The sequence below is a fragment of the Cydia pomonella genome, chromosome 20 (assembly GCF_033807575.1).
Source record: "Cydia pomonella isolate Wapato2018A chromosome 20, ilCydPomo1, whole genome shotgun sequence".
Taxonomy (NCBI): domain Eukaryota; kingdom Metazoa; phylum Arthropoda; class Insecta; order Lepidoptera; family Tortricidae; genus Cydia; species Cydia pomonella.
The window spans coordinates 8,516,611-8,539,042 of NC_084722.1; the positions used below are offsets into that span (position 1 = coordinate 8,516,611).

The 22,432-nt window shown below is 37.7% G+C and overlaps 2 protein-coding genes across 6 annotated transcripts in view; one reads left to right on the forward strand and one right to left on the reverse strand.

Annotated features, from left to right (window-relative positions):
* LOC133529273 (uncharacterized) overlaps positions 1 to 6,924 on the reverse strand; it is a 13,236-nt gene extending 6,312 nt beyond the window's left edge. Inside the window, exons 1-8 of one of the 4 annotated variants that reach the window (XM_061866971.1) lie at positions 6,734 to 6,924; positions 5,891 to 6,172; positions 5,733 to 5,804; positions 3,739 to 4,823; positions 2,794 to 2,999; positions 1,904 to 2,044; positions 1,568 to 1,679; positions 443 to 586 (exon numbers count right to left, since the gene is read on the reverse strand). In XM_061866971.1, coding sequence (XP_061722955.1) covers positions 443 to 586; positions 1,568 to 1,679; positions 1,904 to 2,044; positions 2,794 to 2,999; positions 3,739 to 4,823; positions 5,733 to 5,804; positions 5,891 to 5,980 — 1,850 coding nt within the window. In that variant the 5' untranslated portion in view covers positions 5,981 to 6,172; positions 6,734 to 6,924. Of the gene's footprint in view, positions 1 to 442; positions 587 to 1,567; positions 1,680 to 1,903; positions 2,045 to 2,793; positions 3,000 to 3,738; positions 4,824 to 5,732; positions 5,805 to 5,890; positions 6,173 to 6,450 lie in introns of all 4 variants that reach the window. The other 3 variants (XM_061866970.1, XM_061866969.1, XM_061866968.1) reach the window with 3 other exon arrangements.
* Positions 6,925 to 7,928: 1,004 nt separating this feature from the next.
* The window catches only part of LOC133528938 (vacuole membrane protein 1), a 29,523-nt gene continuing 15,019 nt past the window's right edge, over positions 7,929 to 22,432 (forward strand). Inside the window, exons 1-2 of one of the 2 annotated variants that reach the window (XM_061866450.1) lie at positions 7,929 to 8,300; positions 8,841 to 9,168. In XM_061866450.1, coding sequence (XP_061722434.1) covers positions 8,971 to 9,168 — 198 coding nt within the window. In that variant the 5' untranslated portion in view covers positions 7,929 to 8,300; positions 8,841 to 8,970. The remainder of the gene's footprint in view (positions 8,301 to 8,840; positions 9,169 to 22,432) is intronic. The other variant, XM_061866452.1, reaches the window with a different exon arrangement.

Consider the following 22,432-nt stretch of genomic DNA (forward strand, 5'->3'; position numbering starts at 1 on the left):
TATTCTGCGTCGAAAGAAAAACGCATGAAAACTCGAAAACACGCGTTTTCCCAAACATAAGACTAATCTAGATAGATTGTATACCCCCAAAAACCCCCATATACCAAATTTCAGCGAAATCGTTAGAGCCGTTTCCGAGATCACAGAAATATGTATATATATATATATATATATATATATATATATATATATATATATACAAGAATTGCTCGTTTAAAGGTATAAGAGTACAAGCTTAGTGTTTAAGGCGAAAAAATTGGATCCGAGTACCAGGAAATCATTTGAAGAAAAAAAATCGCGGCACATTAAAAGTTAACACTAGATACCAGTCTGATTTTATTTTATACGAAAGATAACACTGTCATAGAAGATGTCCACCATTGGTGGGGTACCAACAATATGGTGTTTACTTAACACATATTCGCGTATAAGTGTGACTCACGTAGTGTCGAGGTAGATGGTGTGAACGTCGCTGTTCCAGAACACGGGATAAGATTCCATAGCCGGTGATGCTCTGAAGTCTCCTGTGTGGAGGATGGTCTTCCCGTTCGGCAAGCAGAAGAACAGCATGACCGCGCCGGGACAACTACGAGAGGAACAGTGATTAATGTTTTTTGGTACAGTTTCCATCAGATATATAGAAGCGGCCGACGTGGTCACAAATATTTGAACACGCCTCTATTGTCAAGGTATTAGAGTGCGTGTACAGATACTTTTGAGCACCTCGGCCGCTCCGATATATCTGATGGCGATTGTACAAGATTGTAGGCCGCCGTCCGTTGACCTGGTGGTCAAACATAGAAAGAGACCTCAATCGATCCCAGATGTCACAAGAGACAACCCAAAACAGAGTAACTTGACTTGGCGCAGAAGAGTGAGGAAACCCGACCCCAAATAAAGGGAACAGGGAAAGAAGAAGAGGAGAAGATTGTAGGTACAAGCTTTTATCTTTGAGTACAAGTCGCATTAGAAACTCTCGCATTCGCGGCAACCTTTATGTTCGTCGTAACAGATAATCTACAAGAGCATCTCAACGCTGGTACGGCCACGTCTTTATATTTATTTATTTAACACAGTGCAAGCTTACAGTACTACGCCAATTCGCTTACACACTAGAAAAATAGATGTCAGGAAAATAAAAAATAAAATTTACAAATTCAGTCAATTACAATATTTAGAATATATAAAATGTCAAGGGAGATAAAATTTACAAATTCAGCCAATTAAGTCTTGCGAAAATTGACAAATAACGTGGGTAACAAATAATTGGCTATGCCGCCTCCGCCTGGACCAAAGCAGATGCTGAAGACCGAGCGAAGTGGAGGAGTATCGAAGGGTGTTTTAGGTCCAGTGGTTGAGGACGCAACCGGAATAAACGCTAAGCTAAGAGATTCTCCAGAACAAGTAGATACTTTTCTGTACTTATAGAAAAAGGGTGACGCACACACTGTTTCCAGTATTGACAGTAGGAAACTAAGTCTATAAGTCTGATTACCCTATATTGTAATAATTTATTACTATAGAGACTGTGTGTTTCTAAATAAAGAGAAAAAAAGCATTGACTAACTGGTTCGCGTCGACAGCGGTGACATCGACCCCCTCGATCCTTGTCGTCTCCTCTAAGTTGAGAACGTGGATGCATTTCGGATTCACTCCTAATCGGGATACGCATAAATCACCTGTAACGGAACAGTAAGATTTGACGTGTTACGACAAAATATGTAACGAAATATGTACTAAATTAATATTAAATAAATAAATAATAAATTAAATAAAAGTTCACGGTTATTTACGAGGCTTTTAAGCGTTCAAGCCGTTAGTAAAAAAATTCGTTTAGCTACTTCTCTCAACTTTAAATGGTTACTCAATATTCCATAAAATCCATCAGATAAATAATATTTACCTGTGATTTTGGAGCAATACAATAATTTACTGAAATTTTTCTTAAGCCCAGAGTAATGATCGGAATGGAAGTGCGTCAAGAAATAATGCTTCACGCTAGGTATGTCTCCGTATGAAAAGGCGTCCACGGCGAAATGTGTGCCTGCAAAAAAAAGAGAAATATGAGTCTCGTTAAAGTCCCTCCCACTCTCACTTATAGCAACCAAGATATATTAATCAAGAATTTATTTTTATTAAAGTGACTGCCGTTTGACATTTCGACCCTGAAGGGAAACTGGACCTTAAAAGATTAATCCGGATTCCAACAATGTTTTCATTCACTGAAAACAATTGGTGAAATAAAATGATATTTTGCTCACGACTCCTAAGAAACTTATTAGGACGAGCCGTTTCGAAACCACGACAAGTAGCACGTACTGCTGGATCACCAGCGATTCCCGCTTGCTATGTATAGCCTGTCGCCATACATTTACTATGGCGTACTTGAGCTTAGAAAAACGAACAAACTATAACCAAATACATTATTATTCGTGAACACAATTTTGTTGCAGTTAAAACTGTTAAACTAAGCACTTGTTTTTTTTTTAATAATTTCGTCATGATGCACCATTGTTAAGAGCTTGAATTAAATATATGTTAAAGCCCATTAAAAGGGATATTATTAGTAAAAAAATATTGACATATGTATTTATTCATTTATTATTCAAAAATAAGAAGAGGCAAATGCTGACATTTAGTATACATCATCAGAAAAAAGGCCGAAAAGCTATTAAGGCACAAGGTGTACCCTAAACCTGCCACGGCCTTTATCGTTGCATTAATAATAGTATCACTAACCATCAGTTGAAATTGTGGTCCAAATGGTCCAATGTACCTATAAAATAAACTTACCTGCCACGATCTTATAATGCGGAATAGCCTTCCCCGAGCCAAAGGTCCTGTTAGACTTCGTCTTGGCTGAAAGGGTGAACGGTTCCAAATGCTTGAAGGGCGAGTTGGACCGAGCGCTGTTCGCTTTGCCCCGGGACCGACCGTCGTTGTGTTTCGGAGCGGAGGCCACACGGCATCGTGGGGATGGTTCGCCTTTCCACTCTGGTCTGAATTCAGAGACATACCTGCTGTTACTATTGACTACAAATATTATAGGACATTATTACACAAATTGACTAAGTCCCACAGTAAGCTCAATAAGGCTTGTGTTGAGGGTACTTAGACAACGATATATATAATATATAAATATTTATAAATACTTAAATACATAGAAAACACCCATGCACGTCACACGAATAAATGCCCTTACCAGGATTTGAACCCGGGACCATCAGCGTCACAGGCAGGGTCACTACCCACTAGGCTAAACCGGTCGTCAAACTATAACTAATATAATGAATAGGGCCCGAAGTTTTGGGTGCGGATTGTATACAGATCTAACAAGAATGATTATACTATCGATTTTATCCGCAATACGATAGCTGTTGTTTTATTAGATAAAATCTCAAACGATGTGTGTCAACCTATCCGATATGTATTCTTTCAACGGTCAATGATGAAAAAGAATCGAAATATCGGAAAGTTTAATCTGTTTAAATTGTATTATTGAGTATAATTACGAAAACCTTTATATTTTATGAGTAAATAAATAACCCCCAACAATAAATCCAACAACCCATCAGCAGTGCAAACTATCTGCATAATTCAGCCGTTCACACAAAGTTCGTACATACAGACATACTTAACCAATAGACCTTATCACATTGCAGTAAGGTTCATAATTTATCATGTCATCAATAAGTAAAGTAGGCAACCAAGAGAAGGTATAGTATTATAAGATATTACCTGCAAGGCCGGCCGCACTTGGAATCAGACACACCCGTGGTCTTGCTCATTTCAACAGCAACATCCTCGACTATCGCAACATCTTGCGCGGTATAACTAGCTGCCTCTTTAGAGTCTTTAGCGAAAAACGAAGTTATCGACTTTTGTTTCAAGTTATCACTCTTCCCATTCTTTCTAATACCGAAATTATTTTTGCTTCTACCAAATTTACTATTATTCAAATGACGTTTCACTAATTTACAATTTTGCGGCTGAACAATGACGTGCGACAGTTTCTCAATGGCATCTGTTTTCAAAATAAGAACTTTAGAGTTTTCTGTGTCAGTAGCCAGCTTTTTCTTTTTAATTTCTAGGTTGACAGCCACGCCGGACCTCTTTGGAAAAGTTGTTTCGTTCATGTTTTCGTCGTACTCGCTCTCAGTAGAAAGAGGAGTGCATTCCACTATCTCACAATCTAAATTAACATTTTTATCCTTATGCGTAATAGATACTTTCTTAATATTAGAGTTTTTCGTGGTCAGATCGACGAATTCACAGTCTTCTATACCAAATGAGATTGAGACATGAGATTCTTCGTTTAAATCGTGAAGAATTGTTTCTTCACATTGGTATAGTTCATTGGCAGAAGAACCACTTATCAAAGAATGATTATAGACTACATTTTGAATTTCTATGTTCCTGACTTGATTCGAGTCTGAAATGGGTTGTAAGTATTCTAAGATTGAGGAACCAAGGCTGCATTGCTCCTGTGCCAGTTTATTAGTTCCAGGACTTGTTAGAACTTCATTCCTTAGATCCCAATTTGTGACATTCCTGTGTTTTGGTGTTTGTAGACTTTGTAGATCATCTGACAATAGATGTACAGTGCTGGCATTGGCTAAATCACTATTGTTGAAAAAAGAAAGCTGCTTAGTGGCAAGGTTCTTAAATATAGGCTTTACATGGTTGCTTTTCTCTTTGTCTTCTTCAAATCCGGATAAGTCAAAATCTACTAGAGTACTAATAGATTTTACACAAAGTGAAGAATTTTGGGTGTTGCATTGATTTCTGTCTTGGCTGAACAACCTTTTCTTTGCAGGAACAGTCTGGTAAAAAGAAATCTAATGTGATTCACATGCAAGTTTACTAATAATATTTTGTTATACTATGTTAGTGGCAAACCAGCATATACTATTAACCACCTGATAGCACAGTGTAGAATGTTACATCGAAATCGGACATGCCAATAACTGGAGGCCATGGACTATTACTGGCTTTACAAGTTGTAAGGTTTCCATAGTAAATTTAGATTGAATTTTCGAACATTCCAAGATGATTCCAAGGCTCTATGGAAGAAATCTAGAATTGTTATTTCGCGTTACATAGAATCCCATTGTTGGGCAAAGGCCTCCCCCATCTTATTCTAATTCCGTTTGTCAGTAGCCTGTCTGTTCCATGTTAATCCCGCGAAGTCAGCCAGCTCGTCACGCCATCGGGTCCTCGGTCGTTTCTGTGCTGTTGTAATATTTCTTGGGTTCCATCATACTAACTGGTCCTCCTCCACTCCTTTCTATTGCTTCTTTGACATGAACCAAAAGGATTCAACAGTGGAGGTTTCATATTTTATGCTATTATTTGACTGATGGCAGATTTTAGTGTATAATTCCACACTGTACTAGATGGTGTGCTCAAATCACTGCACCTATGCAATAAACATCAGGTCAGTAGTCAGTCTTGACACGTTGGCTGGGGCATCGGGTTGATTCCGGCCTGATGCAAGTATGCTTGTAAATTTAACAAATTGCCGTAGCAAGATATGAGCAAGTGTTAATCGGTTTCTAAAATTCTACGAGTCAATATTTGCCAGCAAGAAACAACCTTGAGATTTTAAATTGAATTTCATGACTCCTACATCTAGTGGTTTGGTAAGTTTTTAGAAGAGTTCCATATATATGAATTTTTTTTTATTGTTACTGACACTTGTTTGCTGGAATATAGTTGAGAAGAAAACTCACCTGATTAGTATCCCTCTTAGCTAAGCCAACATTTCTTTTTAAGGACAGTGAGCAACGACTGACTACGGAATTCTGAAATGGAAAATGGGAAAGTTCATGGTAAGTTAATGTTTCGCGAAAATTAAAAAGATCATAGGCTTAGTTACCAGTGTAGTTACCTGAGTCAATGAGAAATTTTCTTTATTTATAGTCCTGGGATTTAAAAGCGATGGCACAAAATTATTGATATCATTATTAACTTTTTTCATTATCTAAACAATGTCAAACGAAAATCAAGGGAGAAATTGCACTGCAAAATCAAATTCAATTTTCCATGTTATGGCTCCATCAAGGTGTTGATGATTCTGCCAATGTTGAGGTTGGATATGACACGGCTAGTATGTATATGAATCATTTCATATTACAGTTATAGACAGTGTACAGTGGAGTATCTGATCAATCTGCAAGGAAATACAAATTATCACTAACTACATTAAACTAATAACTAGTTTGAACACTAAGTATGTAGGAGCTAATACAGTTCAGGAAGTAAGTAAGTTCAGGAAGCTGAATCTTTTAAAAATTCAAGATTTTTTGGATTATAATACAAATGCCTAAAAAAATGAAAAGCAATCTTGAATCTTGGCCTTTCTCAAGGGACTTTAGCGATTCGAATTCTGATTTTTTGACCTTCCACCGATAGAAAAAAATCACGAACATAGGTCTAAAACTCACTCACATTCGCAAGATTTTGTGATATCCCACGGGAAAAAGGTACCTTATGGTTTCGGATATATTAAATGTTTTGTAAAAAGGTGAAAAGAACTCAATTTTTTTTATTGTGACAAATTTAATAATTTCATATCTGGTCGGGGGGCTCAGCCCAGCCAATAATATAACTGTACATCGACCGACATTCCCCCCTATCAGATGGATCAACATCTTCCATATTTACAGCTAATTACTTGCCAGAATCCAGTAAACTACGATAGTATAGTATATTACGATGGATAGTATACTACCACACTATAATTAGACAACAGTAATGAGATACACGGAAATTCCACTGGTAACAATTATTCCAAAACTAGTCAGCCCGAACACAAAAAATCAAAATAAATCCAATCAAATCGAATCGTCATCTCGTAAACAACATGCTATCAATATATTAAAATTGTATTTGTTTTAATCCTGACAGATTGGTGTTACCAAAGTAAAATGTCGTTGTTTAAATAGTTTAAATATAAAGGTCACTAGACGGGACAATTTTCACCCAATCTGATTAAAGGGCTTATTACATTCATCCTGCCGCTGGACGTCTTGCGATCGGAAGCGATGTTGGACCGATGACTCTTGCAAGGATCGTTTTCCATTTCACGAAATATCAGCACATCGTTTACGATATTTGATATTTGAAAAATAAAACAATATTTAAAACTTTGTTAATAAAATATTTCCGTAACTAGCTAATATAAATGATATCTATAAACTGTATAAACTGTATTTTTTTTTATACTACGTCGGTGGCAAACAAGCATACGGCCCGCCTGATGGTAGTCTCCGTAGCCTGTGTCAGCCTGCAACTCCAGAGGAATTACGTGCGCGTTGAAGACCCTAACACTCCGCACCCTCGTTGAGCTCAGGCAACCTTACTTACCGGCCGGAACACAGCACTATGAGTAGGGTCTAGTGTTATTTGGCTGCTGTTTTCTGTAAGGTGGAGGTAATTCCCCAATTGGGCTCTGCTCTAGATCTGTAATGAAATCCCCTGTGCTGTTCCCTACCACACAAAGCGAGATGACATTCACAGTGCCCTTACCTCTCTTTATAATGTAGTTTAAAGATATACCCGGACGGACGGACGGACATGATCCCACAGTCAAACTCATTGTCGAGTTTTATGGGGCAATGACTATATTTAAGATTATTGTGTGAAATATCAGCACATGCAGCACGGACGCATTTAGTATTCAGTATTCAGTATTTATTTCTTGCAAACCATGGTACATATTTAGTTCTTATGCGTTAGAGTGATGCGAGTGCGAGAGAACCGCATTGCTGCGTCCCTTAGACTGGCCTACGCTGGGCCATCGTGTAGAGGAGCCCTAAGACATTTTTAATTTTCTTTCGTGGCAATGATAATCTTTATCACACGTCAGTTTTAAATTCCAGGTGCCATGTTTAAACTGTCACCCTCGTTTCAGGGGAAATTCTTGCAGATTTATACATAGGAAATTACCTCAAAATAAAATGATATGATGCAAAAAGCATGAAAACCAAAAAAATAAACCATTTTTATAATTAGTACTATAATTGAAGCTTTTTATAACCACGGAACTGACACATGTTTATTGATTATTGTCCCTTGTTGAGATAATACGGTAATTTAATTTTTGATAAGGACAACATTCTTCATTCGTTTTTCTTCCCCAGTCCCCTCCCTTCAGTCTTCAGTATTCCATTTTCTGAAGGGGTAAGAGTGAAATTAAATTGAAAATTTCAATTTCCTTTCTTCACATTAACATAAGAGTAGTGCAATAATATTCCAATATACATCTTAAAAGTTGTGGCCCTCGAAAAGTGTTTAATGTAAGTACTTTGATTGTCTATCTAGATGTAATGTTAGGTTAGACGGTGCATAATATTTTCTGCTGACTGTTCCCAAATTTTTTTAATTAAGCTTATTTGTTTAGGGGCTGAATTTTGCTTTTATTATTTGAAAATGCTAACCTTTATTATGTAATGCCTTTTTGTTCATCATACAACATTTTTGTTTGGTCTCAAAATAACCATTGAAATTAATAAATCAATATCACTCAAATGAATTGCATAGTAATACATTTTCGAATTATTTTTAGTGATCTAACTACACGGTTTTGCGACATGCATTACGGTATAAAAAATTATTTACATCATATTATTTTAGTAGGTACTATTAAATCTAAATCATTTATGAAGTAACTTTAACATATATATTTTTACCATTATATTGCAAGTATTCAACATACATGCTTCCCGTGATGTGTAGATAATCAATTCTTTTCACCATTTAGTTTAATGTATCTATTACTGTATATTATGTACAATATCTCATAAAATATTTATTTCTATCAAACATTAACCTGGAAGGCGGAGAGGACATCACATTTTAAGATATATTTATAAAAACATGGAGATCTGAACTGTGCTTAGTTATACACACATACAGACTACAACAAAAATATTTGGGGAATTACGGACAGATTCCAACTAAGTTACAATGGTTACAACAAGACGAGCGCGTAATCAGACTAGCGCCAGGTTATCCGAGGCCGTTTTGCGTCCAAATTCCGTATCCGAAAATGGAAGAGCTCGCCAGAACTTGAATCCAGAAGTGTTGGCTGCAATGAGCAAAGAACAACTGCGGGCCGAGTGCAGGAAACGCGGACAACGGGCTACGGGCAACAAAAACGAGCTGGTATAAAGCTGTTTGCATTTGTGGTTGTGCTTATTTATGTTTTAATTCGCCGGCCGTGCTGTTGTGCTTCATATGTTTTTTTGTAGATTAAATATTTTGTGAATCACTGAGATTTTTGTTTCTAATATTTTTACAATAACTAATTAAGTGTGAATACAGTTTTAGTATACGGTTAGAGTCCATTGGAATGCACTTTTGTATAGATGTAGTATATTTATTTTTATTGATTGAAAAAGAATTCATGAAAATAATTATAGTTATCATGAGATTTAAGTTAGATTAAATAGATATAGTTTGCAGTAGTTGCAAATTTTGTTATTTTTGCACTGCATTCAGAGTGGCTCACTTGAGTTTCATATCTTCTTAGCACTGATATTTCATTGATTATGCAATAATTTAATATTTTTTATAAGCTAGCAAATCATAACTAGAGGCTAATGCTAAATTTTAATCCGACCTGGGAAATCAAACACTAAGATTTCGTTGTAACACATTTGTGTCCCAATTCTTCAAATGAACTAAGATAAGGGTCTGGTCGGTTTATGACGCACCTTCTGTCGGGTCTTACACATATAGCATACTATAATCAAAGAGAATTTGAAATAGAGGTGAATTGTCAAAGAAAACTTTGTAGCCACACAAATTTACTTCCATCTTTCGACACATTATTAAAACTTTTAGAACACCATTTGACTTTGATCCTTATCTTATACCTTTAAACGAGCAATTCTTGTATATATATATATTTGAAATAGAGGTGAATTGTCAAAGAAAACTTTGTAGCCACACAAATTTACTTCCATCTTTCGACACATTATTAAAACTTTTAGAACACCATTTGACTTTGATCCTTATCTTATACCTTTAAACGAGCAATTCTTGTATATATATATTTCCGGGATCTCGGAAACGGCTCTAACGATTTTGCTGAAATTTGGTACATGGGGGTTTTTGGGGGTAAACAATCGATCTAGATTAGTCTTATGTTTGGGAAAACGCGTGTTTTCGAGTTTTCATGCGTTTTTCTTTCGACGCAGAATATGGTCGCTAATTTCGTAGTGTCGGTCACTGTCTGTCTGGTCCAGCGGGTTAAGACGCGGACTGCTAAACGAGTGTTCCGAGTTCGAATCTCGCCCGGTGACTAACTTTTGTTTTTTTTATATGTTCAAGTTTATATATATTTTTTTAGTTTTTATTGTTTTAGACAAGTTTAATTTAGTAAAAAAATGTAGTTAAGATTATCACCTATACACCACCATATTACAATAAATAGTTATAACCGAGCAAAGCTCGGTCGCCCAGGTACTTCTTTAATGATGTGTCAAATTTGTTAAATATCAAAAAGTGGCGCCATTTAATAGATCAAAGGCCAAAGGTGTGGCGACATCATTTCGAGCGATGGCGCCATAAGCTTTAGGTTGTGCCCGGTAAGATGGTGCCACTTTTTGATATTTAACAAATTGAACATATATCAGTGAAATAATAAGGATCAAAGTCAAATGGCGTTCTAAAAGTATTAATCATGTCTCGAAAGATGGCAGTAAATTTACGTGTCTACAAAGTTTTCTTTGACAATACACCTCTATTACAAATTCTCTTTACTATAATACATACACTTTACATATTATGACTCATGACTCATATTTTGAAGTAGATACATGGTATTGTTTTATTTTTATTTTACCTATCTTAATTATTCATTGAAGCAATACATAATATCCTTAGTTTCAAACAGGGACCGGAAAACCCGTTCATTTGGCTTACCCGTTCGAATGGGTAACCCCTTCATATGATAAGCTAATCGTTTGGGTAACCCGTTCAACCGGTTACCCAACAATAATGATTAACCCGTATTATTCAGATTAACCTAATCGTAACAAGTGGTTACCGCTTACAGGAGCTGATTCGGTTTGTGTTTTGCGTGTACTAACCGGTAAACTTTCGGTTTAGGGTAAGCCTTACCCCTCTCCCGCGCCTTTCCCCCACCGCTGCGGCACCGCGGCAGAGATGGGCATTACGTAATTGATTCGATAGTTATATTGTAACTACCGACGTAAAAGTACTTTTCGTTAATGTTGACTTACTCGTATGACGATTTTGGAATCCAAGATGGTGGCCATGCAATTTGTCATAAAAGTCGTCAGATGTCGTTTTATACGTTTTAGGGAGTGCGGATTTCGAAAATGATGACCATTTTGGAGTCCAAGATGGCGGCCATTCAATTTGTCAAGATGGTGACCATGTACTATGTCATAAAAATCGTCATGGATGTCGTTATATAGGTTTTAGGGAGTGCAGATTTCGAATATCATGACTATTTTGGAATCCAAGATGGCGGCCATGCAATTTGTCATAAAAGTCGTCATGGATGGAGTCCAAGATGGTGACCATGTATTATGTCATAAAAATCGTCATGGATGTCGTTTTATAGGTTTTAGGGAGTGCGGATTTGGAAAATCATGACTATTTTGGAGTCCAAGATGACAGCCATGCAATTTGTCATAAAAGTCGTCATGGATGTCGTTTCATACGTTTTAGGGAGTGCAGATTCCGAAAAAGATGACTATTTTGGAGTCCAAGATGGTGACCATGTACAATGTCATAAAAATCGTCATGGATGTCGTTATATAAGTTTTAGGGAGTGCAGATTTTGAAAATCATGACTATTTTGGAATCCAAGATGGCGGCCATGCAATTTGTCATAAAAGTCGCCATGGATGGAGTCCAAGATGGTGACCATGTACTACGTCATAAAAATCGTCATGGATGTCGTTTTATAGGTTTTAGGGAGTGCGGATTTCGAAAATCATGACTATTTTGGAATCCAAGATGGCGGCCATGCAATTTGTCATAAAAGTCGTCATGGATGTCGTTTTATACGTTTTAGGGAGTGCGGATTTCGAAAATGATGACCATTTCGAAGTCCAAGATGGCGGCCATGCAATTTGTCATAAAAGTCTTTATTGATGTCGTTTTATAGGTTTTAGGGAATGCGGATTTCGAAAATCATGACTATTTTGGAATCCAAGATGGCGGCCATTCAATTTGTCATAAAAGTCGTCATGGATGTCGTTTTATACGTTTTAGGGAGTGCGGATTTCGAAAATGATGACCATTTCGAAGTCCAAGATGGCGGCCATGCAATTTGTCATAAAAGTCTTTATTGATGTCGTTTTATAGGTTTTAGGGAATGCGGATTTCGAAAATCATGACTATTTTGGAATCCAAGATGGCGGCCATTCAATTTGTCATAAAAGTCGTCATGGATGGAGTCCAAGATGGTGACCATGTACTACGTCATAAAAATCGTCATGGATGTCGTTTTATAGGTTTTAGGGAGTGCGGATTTCGAAAATCATGACTATTTTGGAATCCAAGATGGCGGCCATGCAATTTGTCATAAAAGTCGTCATGGATGTCGTTTTATACGTTTTAGGGAGTGCGGATTTCGAAAATGATGACCATTTCGAAGTCCAAGATGGCGGCCATGCCATTTGTCATAAAAGTCTTTATTGATGTCGTATTATAGGTTTTAGGGAATGCGGATTTCGAAAATCATGACTATTTTGGAATCCGAGATGGTGGCCTTGTTTTTTGTCATAATAGTCGTCATGTATATCGTTTTATAGGTTTTAGGGAGTGCGGGTTTTGAAAATGATGACTATTTTGGAATTCCAAGATGACGGCCACGTACTATTTAATAAAAGTCATCATGGATGTCGTTTTATAGGTTTTAGAGAGTGCGGATTTCGAAAAAGATGATCATTTTGGAATTCATGATGCCGACCATGAAATATGTCAGAAAAATAGTCATGGAAGTCGTTGTATAGGTTTTACGGAGTGCGGATTTCGAAATTCATGACTATTTTGGAATCCAAGATGGCGGCCATGCAACTTGTAATAAAAGTTGTCATGGATGTCGTTTTATAGGTTGTAGGGAATGTGGTTTTCAAAAATGATGATCCTCAACCATGTGTAGTTAGTTAGTTAGTGCTTCTGGGCATTTTCCGCAAATCGACAACCATTGTGCCTATTTTGCGTGAAACGAGGTAGCGCTACTCTAACCACCCCAGCTCCTCCACGAAGCCTAGCAAAGTTTTCAGGTTGCTAATTGCCTCTCCTAGTGTGCACGGAGTCCCTAGGTATTTGTTCCTGTATACTTCTACCTGTTTGCAGTCTAGGAGAATATGTTTTGTTGTTTCTTCTTCTTCCATGCACGCTCTGCACATGGGGCTGTCCGTTTTACCCATATTGTGTAGGTGTTTGTTAAGTGTGTTATGTCCTGTAATTAATCCTACTATTTTACGTAGTTGGTGTCGAGGTGTTTTAAGTAGTATTTTGGTGAGTTTGTGGTTCAGTTCCGGTAGAAAATCCTTAGTCTGCCTGCATGTGTCCATTTCATTCCAGTATTTATTGTGCAGTTGTCTGTGATGTAGGTCTAGCTGGTTGTGTATATAGGATATTGGTAGGGGTATGATGGGCTCGGGTCCATATGCCGGCGTTTCTGAGCCTTTCCTGGCCAGTTCGTCCGCTGCATCGTTTCCTCTTGATCCACTATGCCCCTTTATCCATTGAATTGTTACTTTGTTGCCTTCTTTGCTCACTTCCGTGAGGCTTCGATGACATTCGAGTATGAGCTCTGAATTAAGTTTGTCGCTGCATAGCGCTTGTAGTACTGATTTACTGTCTGATAGATATCAACCATGTGTATCGTAAAGAACTCGTCATGACATTTAAAATGAGCTTAAACTCGATAGCATTATGGGAAGTCATCGATGAGTTCCATTGACAACTTCCGATTTCACTATCAGACCTTCGTCACCATGTGTATCGTAAAGAACTCTTCAAGACATTTTAAATGAGCCCAAACTCAATAGCATTACTAGTAGTTATCGATGAGTTCCATCAACACCTTCCGATTTCACCATCAGACCCTCGCCACCATGTGTATCGTAAAGAACTCGTTAAGACCTTTAAAATGAGCCCAAACTCGATAGCATTACTTGTAGTTATCGATGAGTTCCATCAACACCTTCCGATTCCACCATCAGACCCTCGCTACCATGTGTATCGTAAAGAACTCGTCAAGATATTTAAAATGAGCCCAAACTCGATAGCATTACTAGTAGTTATCGATGAGTTCCATCAACACCTTCCGATTCCACCATCAGACCCTCGCCACCATGTGTATCGTAAAGAGCTCGTCAAGACCTTTAAAATGAGCCCAAACTCGATAGCATTACTAGTAGTTATCGATGAGTTCCACTGACACCTTCCGATTCCACCATCAGACCCTCGCCACCATGTGTATCGTAAAGAACTCGTCAAGATATTTAAAATGAGCCCAAACTCGATAGCATTACTAGTAGTTATCGATGAGTTCCATCTACACCTTCCGATTCCACCATCAGACCCTCTCCCCCATGTGTATCGTAAAGAACTCGTCAAGACCTTTAAAATGAGCCCTAACTCGATAGCATTATTAGTAGTTATCGATGAGTTCCATCGACACCTTCCGATTCCACCATCAGACCCTCTCCCCCATGTGTATCGTAAAGAACTCGTCAAGACCTTTAAAATGAGCCCTAACTCGATAGCATTATTAGTAGTTATCGATGAGTTCCATCGACACCTTCCGATTCCACCATCAGACCCTCGCCACCATGTGTATCGTAAAGAACTCGTCAAGACCTTTAAAATGAGCCCAAACTCGATAGCATTACTAGTAGTTATCGATGAGTTCCACTGACACCTTCCGATTCCACCATCAGACCCTCGCCACCATGTGTATCGTAAAGAACTCGTCAAGATATTTAAAATGAGCCCAAACTCGATAGCATTACTAGTAGTTATCGATGAGTTCCATCTACACCTTCCGATTCCACCATCAGACCCTCTCCCCCATGTGTATCGTAAAGAACTCGTCAAGACCTTTAAAATGAGCCCTAACTCGATAGCATTATTAGTAGTTATCGATGAGTTCCATCGACACCTTCCGATTCCACCATCAGACCCTCTCCCCCATGTGTATCGTAAAGAACTCGTCAAGACCTTTAAAATGAGCCCTTACTCGATAGCATTATTAGTAGTTATCGATGAGTTCCATCGACACCTTCCGATTCCACCATCAGACCCTCGCCACCATGTGTATCGTAAAGAACTCGTCAATACCTTTAAAATGAGCCCAAACTCGATAGCATTACTAGTAGTTATCGATGAGTTCCACTGACACCTTCCGATTCCACCATCAGACCCTCGCCACCATGTGTATCGTAAAGAACTCGTCAAGATATTTAAAATGAGCCCAAACTCGATAGCATTACTAGTAGTTATCGATGAGTTCCATCTACACCTTCCGATTCCACCATCAGACCCTCTCCCCCATGTGTATCGTAAAGAACTCGTCAAGACCTTTAAAATGAGCCCTAACTCGATAGCATTATTAGTAGTTATCGATGAGTTCCATCGACACCTTCCGATTCCACCATCAGACCCTCTCCCCCATGTGTATCGTAAAGAACTCGTCAAGACCTTTAAAATGAGCCCTAACTCGATAGCATTATTAGTAGTTATCGATGAGTTCCATCGACACCTTCCGATTCCACCATCAGACCCTCTCCACCATGTGTATCGTAAAGAACTCGTCAAGACCTTTAAAATGAGCCCGAACTCGATAAAATTATTAGAAGCCATTGATGAGTTCCACTGATACAGGAGATGTGCACAGACAGCTAACGATAAAGAAAGTGACTATAATAGGAGTAATAGGTACTAAACAAAAATATACCAAAATCAATGCAACGCCTTACCATATTAGGTAATTTGCCTTAAACTTTAGCATGTGTTTTGAAATCTACGTTGTGCGCTACTTGACTTAACGTACACTTTTGTTTGAATTAGCAATATTAGGTCGGCAAATTACAAAGCCTTTGACAAATACCGACTGCCGCCGCGCCGCGCCGCGCACTCGCACGTGCAAGTAGGGAATGGAACCGCCGTGTTTCGCGTCGGGCGCTACGTTAATAGACCATATGCAGTTCACGTAAAAGTTAAAACAGCTTGTTCGTATTTAATCAGCGCTTGAAGCGGTAACCCTTTCCCGGGTTTTTAATATCGGTAAGCGCTAACCTGAATTAATTCAAATAAAAGGATTAGTTTCTTAACCGGTAAGCCAATCAAAAGCTTACCGAAATGAAGCGGTTTTTGGAACACAGCTTTACAATAACCCGGGTTTTTGAACGGGTTAGGGTAAGCGGGTCCGGTCCCTGGTTTCAAAATAAGTTTTTGGCAAAAATTTCATTTTTGGTACAAGCTTTTATCGCTGACTGTACTTTGCTTTCCACAGGCAACTAATACTCATCGAGCATATTCTAAAAACCCCAAACACAATTAGGTTGCGTTGTTTTATCACAGAGTTCCTATGTCACCTCTTGTCTCCATCATCAGATCAGCTCGATGGTACCATAATATTGCATTGTCACCCGACTTACATATGTATGCAAATTTTCAGCTCAATCGGAAACCGGGAAGTGGATCAAATTCAACATGCAAGATTTGATTACAAACAGACAACGGTCAGGTGAAAGTAAATAAAAGCTTGTAAAAATCAGTAAATAATAATATTATGATTATCAGACATCTTCTGTATGACTTAAATACTGACAGATGACAGCCTAAACTATTGAAAGCATGATATAGAAATTTTTAACACCATAGGTAGTCTTTAAATTTGGTAGACGAGGTATATACGGGTTTAATTATTAAGAGTTTATACAACTAGTTAAAAGTAGCGGATGGAGGCTATTTACAATATATAATAAACAAAATACTTATAGTTCTTAATTACATTGAACTAGATGTTATTAACAGATTGTTAATCTCGTGGCCTTATGTATAAGGAAAATACAAGAACTACTACCACATGCTACGTTACCATCTAGTACTCTAGTCAGTTACGCATGCTACGATACCGGCTAGTTACAGCGCATTTTATTAACGGGTAGACCACATGCTACGTTACCGTCTAGTACTCTAGTCAGTTACGCATGCTACGATACCGGCTAGTTACAGCGCATTTTATTAACGGGTAGTATAAAAAGCAAATATAATACTGAATACATAGGTACATAACTAATAGCTTTAATCGTTAAAACTTTCCCAATGTCTGTAAATATGTACCAGATGTACCTACTTATCGGTTCCTTCCGAATTTTTTTGATATATATTATCGGATTACATGCAGTCAGCATTAAATAGACAATGACTGTTTCTGTTTAGCCTGATGGTTGACTGGTAGAGAATGCCTTTAGGCATTAAGTTCGCCATTTGTACTTTATTTGTTATATTGTGCAATAAAGTTTATATAAATAAATAAATGACGGCCATAGTGGTCGGCCAAAATATATATAATATAGAAATAAGGATGTGTTCATATATATTTGGCCACTTTGACCGTCACAATATATTTGATGCCGGGTGTACCTTTAACAAGAATTAGTTTTGTATCTGGTACAGCCACAGCTGTCAGCATGACGTTCTTGGCACGCCGGGCATTTGGCTTATTACGGTTACTTAGACTCGTTTGAGCCCTAGAGGTAAAAAATTATGTTAATTTTCTCGCCTTGTCAACACGAAAAGTCACTTGCGCCCCATATCGAAATGACATCGATTTATCACTAGTGGCTCTGTGAGCTGTAGACTGTTTGGCCAAACTGAAACTGAAACCTTCGCTAAAGCTCGCTCGGTCAACCATAGCAAAGTTTATTACCAAAAAGTAATTGGAGGTTCCTAACTGTGGAATGAACTGTCACCCGTGGTATTTCCGGACTGATACGTCCATCAAGAAAAGAGCGTATTCCCATCTAAAATGCCGGCAACGCACTAGCAACCCCTCTGGTGTTGCACGTGTCCATGGGCGACTGTAATTGCTTACCATAAGGCGATTCGTCTGCTCGATTGCCTCCTATACTTACCATTAAAAAAGGTGTCAACAAGGTATGGAAAACCAACAAGTCTGTACCGTCAGAAGCATAAGCAGGTGAGGTGTTTTGAAAGACAGGCTCTCATTCTCTTAACAATTAAGCTGCGTCGAGATCATTTTGAACACATCGTCCGCTTAGCTACTTTCGCTTCTGACTGCTCTTGTGCTCTTTGCCTAAAAGTGAAAAGTCATATATAGTTTTTATTAATTCGAAACTTTTGCAAATCATACAATTATTTTGGCACGTAGTGCGATTCTGCTGATTTTAGTTTGTTGATCTTGCTAAATTTAAATTTTCTTTGTGAGTATTTTTAATATCTTACAGATTGATTGCATCCATTGTCTGTAGAACATTCTCATTTACTTACAGTGCTACAACTTAGCACATAGTAGTTAGCAATAAATACTTTAGGCGGCTTAGATTAGATTATGTAGGAACTGTTCCCTAATTGATACGTCAAAAGATACGAGGAGTACTTGTCAGTCTGATTGAACCGCTGTTCTAAGCGACATCTCATCGTAAAATACTTATTAAATTCGAGATCTTTTGCAAACCATAATGTGAACATAGAATTATTACTTCTGTGTAGAGTGTGAAAACTGACCATTTTATGGCACGTGTTCCGTTCCGTTTCTATGCGTCTGGTCTGGTCTGAGAGTACATCCTTACTTTAAATAAATGCGAAAGCAACTGTAACTCTCTCCGTCGGTTACCTCTTCAAGCTTACAGCGATAAACAGATTTACATGAAATTTGGTACCTATGACATGACGATGGTTTAGAGGCCCGCACCCGAGGAAGGACACGTCGTTATTGCCAATCATTCATCATAGTCCTTCGCAGACGAATATTTGAAATAAAATTAGAAACTTGCACTCAATTGTACTGGTTTCCACTATTTAAAATTATAATGAAGGATGCAAGCATCGACTTGGCTAAGCAGTTGTAAATCTCCTAAAATGTATCTAATTATGAATGACTCGTTAAACTTTAATGGATACAAGATCCACGGTATGAATAAGATATACATCTCTCCTTATCTATTGTTATCATAATAACTATTCAAATAGCAGAAAACACCGCTGTTTTTACCAACTTGACTTATTCGATATATTTTCTTATTGTCCCACTTCCATTGCGCTGAAACTTTGCATACCTATACTTATATATATTGGCCATGTAGATGTAGTGCAGGGACGCCCGGTCGGAAGCAGGCGGGCTGTCGCTCGCTCGATGTGTTCATTCATCCCAATAACCTGGTGTTGGAGCTGCAGGTTACTGTCCCGGCGGCATTCCCACACTATTCTCCTAAAATCTTCTCGTTTTCCTGCAGAACAGAAGATCATCTTTAGGTTCGTAATCCTTTAGTTCTATATAAAATATTGGCCATACCATACCATGTTTTTGTTATTTGTAAGTTGGTCTGATCGGATGCATAACAACGTAAGGAAACATTATATGAAGGCAGCTCACAGTCAGACGTTGTGAAATGCCTATTTCTTCCGCACGGGGCGGTTTTTGGTTGATGTGATGTGATAATGATTGAACTGTAGAGCTGAATATCGGGGTTCGGAGACGATTGCTGCCGCCAAATTGATTATTTCCATCAAACATGACTGTGAACTAACTCGACAGACAAGATTAAGACTACGTTTCAATAGATTACAATTTATCGCGTATATAGAGACTTCTGCGCACTGTCTAAAAAAGAGATGGAACACTGTTTACAGAGATTATGTATTTCGTAGTCATAATATAAATTCATAATTAGCATTTGATAGGAAACGCCTAACGTCTAGTCTAGTCGTCTATCAATCGATCCAGGTCAGTGGACCTGCGCGCACGCGATGATCACGCCACTTCATTTATTTCCGTAAATTCAAGCGCCTGCTATATAAATATCGACTGTAATGTCAAGGCTCTAAGACTCTAAATAAATCCAAACGCTCCAATTTATTATACTGCTCTTATAAAACAAAAGATCATCAATGACAAATCATTTCTTACTTTATTTTTCATGTCGTAAAGTTCAAATTAACACTGTCTTACTCGTATTCTACTTCGTACATTTTAATTTTTAAATCTAATATATGTTGGAAAATGAATCTTGTATATGAAGTGCTAGGGTTTAATGTAGCATGTGTGAGAAGTGTATGTTTGTAAATTTAACTAACAATTGACATAGTGACTGGATTTATGCGGGTGGCTGAGTTGGATAGAAGCCACGGTGTCAAATAATTAGTATAATGTTACTACATGTGCTATCATTACTTTAATTATTCTTAATATTTGTGTCAGTGTGCTTGTTTTCTAATTAAAGCATGGAACATATTTAGCACAAAGGTTAGACGCTAAGTTAGGTTTATCGATCGACCGTCAACATCCATTACTATGATTAACTTGAATGATTACTAATCATACAAATACTTACTTTAATAATTGCATGGGTATGTGTATAAAAGAGAAAACAGTATAAATAAACAATTAATTATATATATAGAGGCTAATAACAGTCGATCGTAATATATCTGTAAAAGCGATCTCTTCTAGATAGATTTAAGTTCCTAAAACAAAATTATCATATCTATAAGCTAGAAAAAACTTTGCATTAATCAAATCAGTCATCATCAGGGTAATGGAAATGAAGTTAGTGACGTATTTCAGTCATGACTGCTCAAATGGATGCAATATTAAAATTGATATCATTAGTTTACGATGAATCAAGGTTGTGACAAAATTCGTAGGAGCGAGACACAGACATCCACACACAAATATAAGTAGGAAACAATATAATTAATTTAAAAAATGACCAGTGTTCTTTTAAGTAGAAAGAATATGTAATTTAATATAAATATGAATTTTTGGCAAACATTTCATTTTTGATACAGGCTTTAATCGCTGATTGTACTTTTCATTCCACAGGAAGCTAATACTCATCGAGACAATTCTATCAACCCCAAATATAATTAATCTGCGTTGTTTTATCACAGAGTTCCCATAGCCATAATATTAAATAATATAAATAATAAATAAATATAAGTGGGGTCGGGAAGTGGGTCAAATTAGCTTCCAATATTTTATTTATATACATACTAACAGGCGCTGGTGGCCTAGCGGTAAGAGCGTGCGACTTAGGTCGCAGGTTCAAACCCCGGCTCGTACAATCAGCATCAAAAGTAGCAGATCAAATAACGCTTCATAAGTGTCTACCATTCTATAACAGCTTAACAAAAACTGATGTCTTTAATATAAAACAAGTGAGACTGTAAAATATATACTCTGGAACATGAATTTTATCTATATTTGGAAAAGTTATCTGAGATGTCAGATACTTTTGGCGCGTTATTTCATCCGCTACTATTGATGCTGACTGTACCAATGAGTTTGTAGGAACTTATGTACGAAATATCATTTAATATTTACCAGTCGCTCTTCGGTGAAGGAAAACATCGTGAGGAAACCGGACTAATCCCAACAAGGCCTGGTTTACCCTCTGGGTTGGAAGGTCAGATGGCAGTCGCTTTCGTAAAAACTAGTGCCTACGCCAAATCTTGGGATTAGTTGTTAAGCGGACCCCAGGCTCCCTTGAGCCGTGGCAAAATGCCGGGACAACGCGAGGAAGAAGAAGAAGATACATACTAACAGGACAAGTTAAATAAAAGCTTGTAAAAACCCAACACTGGGCACTGGAGGCCTTGGTCATTTTTTTCTTTCTTTCTAGATGTCACCATCTATTTTCAGTTTAACTAGAAACTAGATCTAATAAAGGCGCCTTTTCCATACATCTCTATGACACAAAAGTATAAAAGGTTACTGATCTTTCATCATCAGTGTTGCACCCATTTCAAAACATAATCGCCCTATCAAACGTGACAGATATATAATTAATCCCCCATGTCGCCTGCGCTGCGCCGCATTATTAATGAGAGCTTAGGTTTCTAGTCTCCGGCGGAATTCTAATGACGCTCGCCAGTAATTTGCTACAGCTGCATCATGCCTTTCTCTTGCCACTTTATTGCATCTAGGCGATCTAGCATAATAAAAGGAGTTAGACCTCAGACTGTGAAGAACTTATGAAGCATGCCGTACGTTACAATTTTTGCGGTTCTGAAACTGCAAGAAATTAATTGCAGTGCGTTGTAAGCCTTAGACGGGTTCTATAAATCCAGAATTAGAAAGAGTAAACTGATAGTTGCGAGGGTGTGTATTTTAAGCCCCACCCCTTCATCTTATAAATATGTATGACTTATGACCATAGAATTGACAGATCAGATAGACATACGT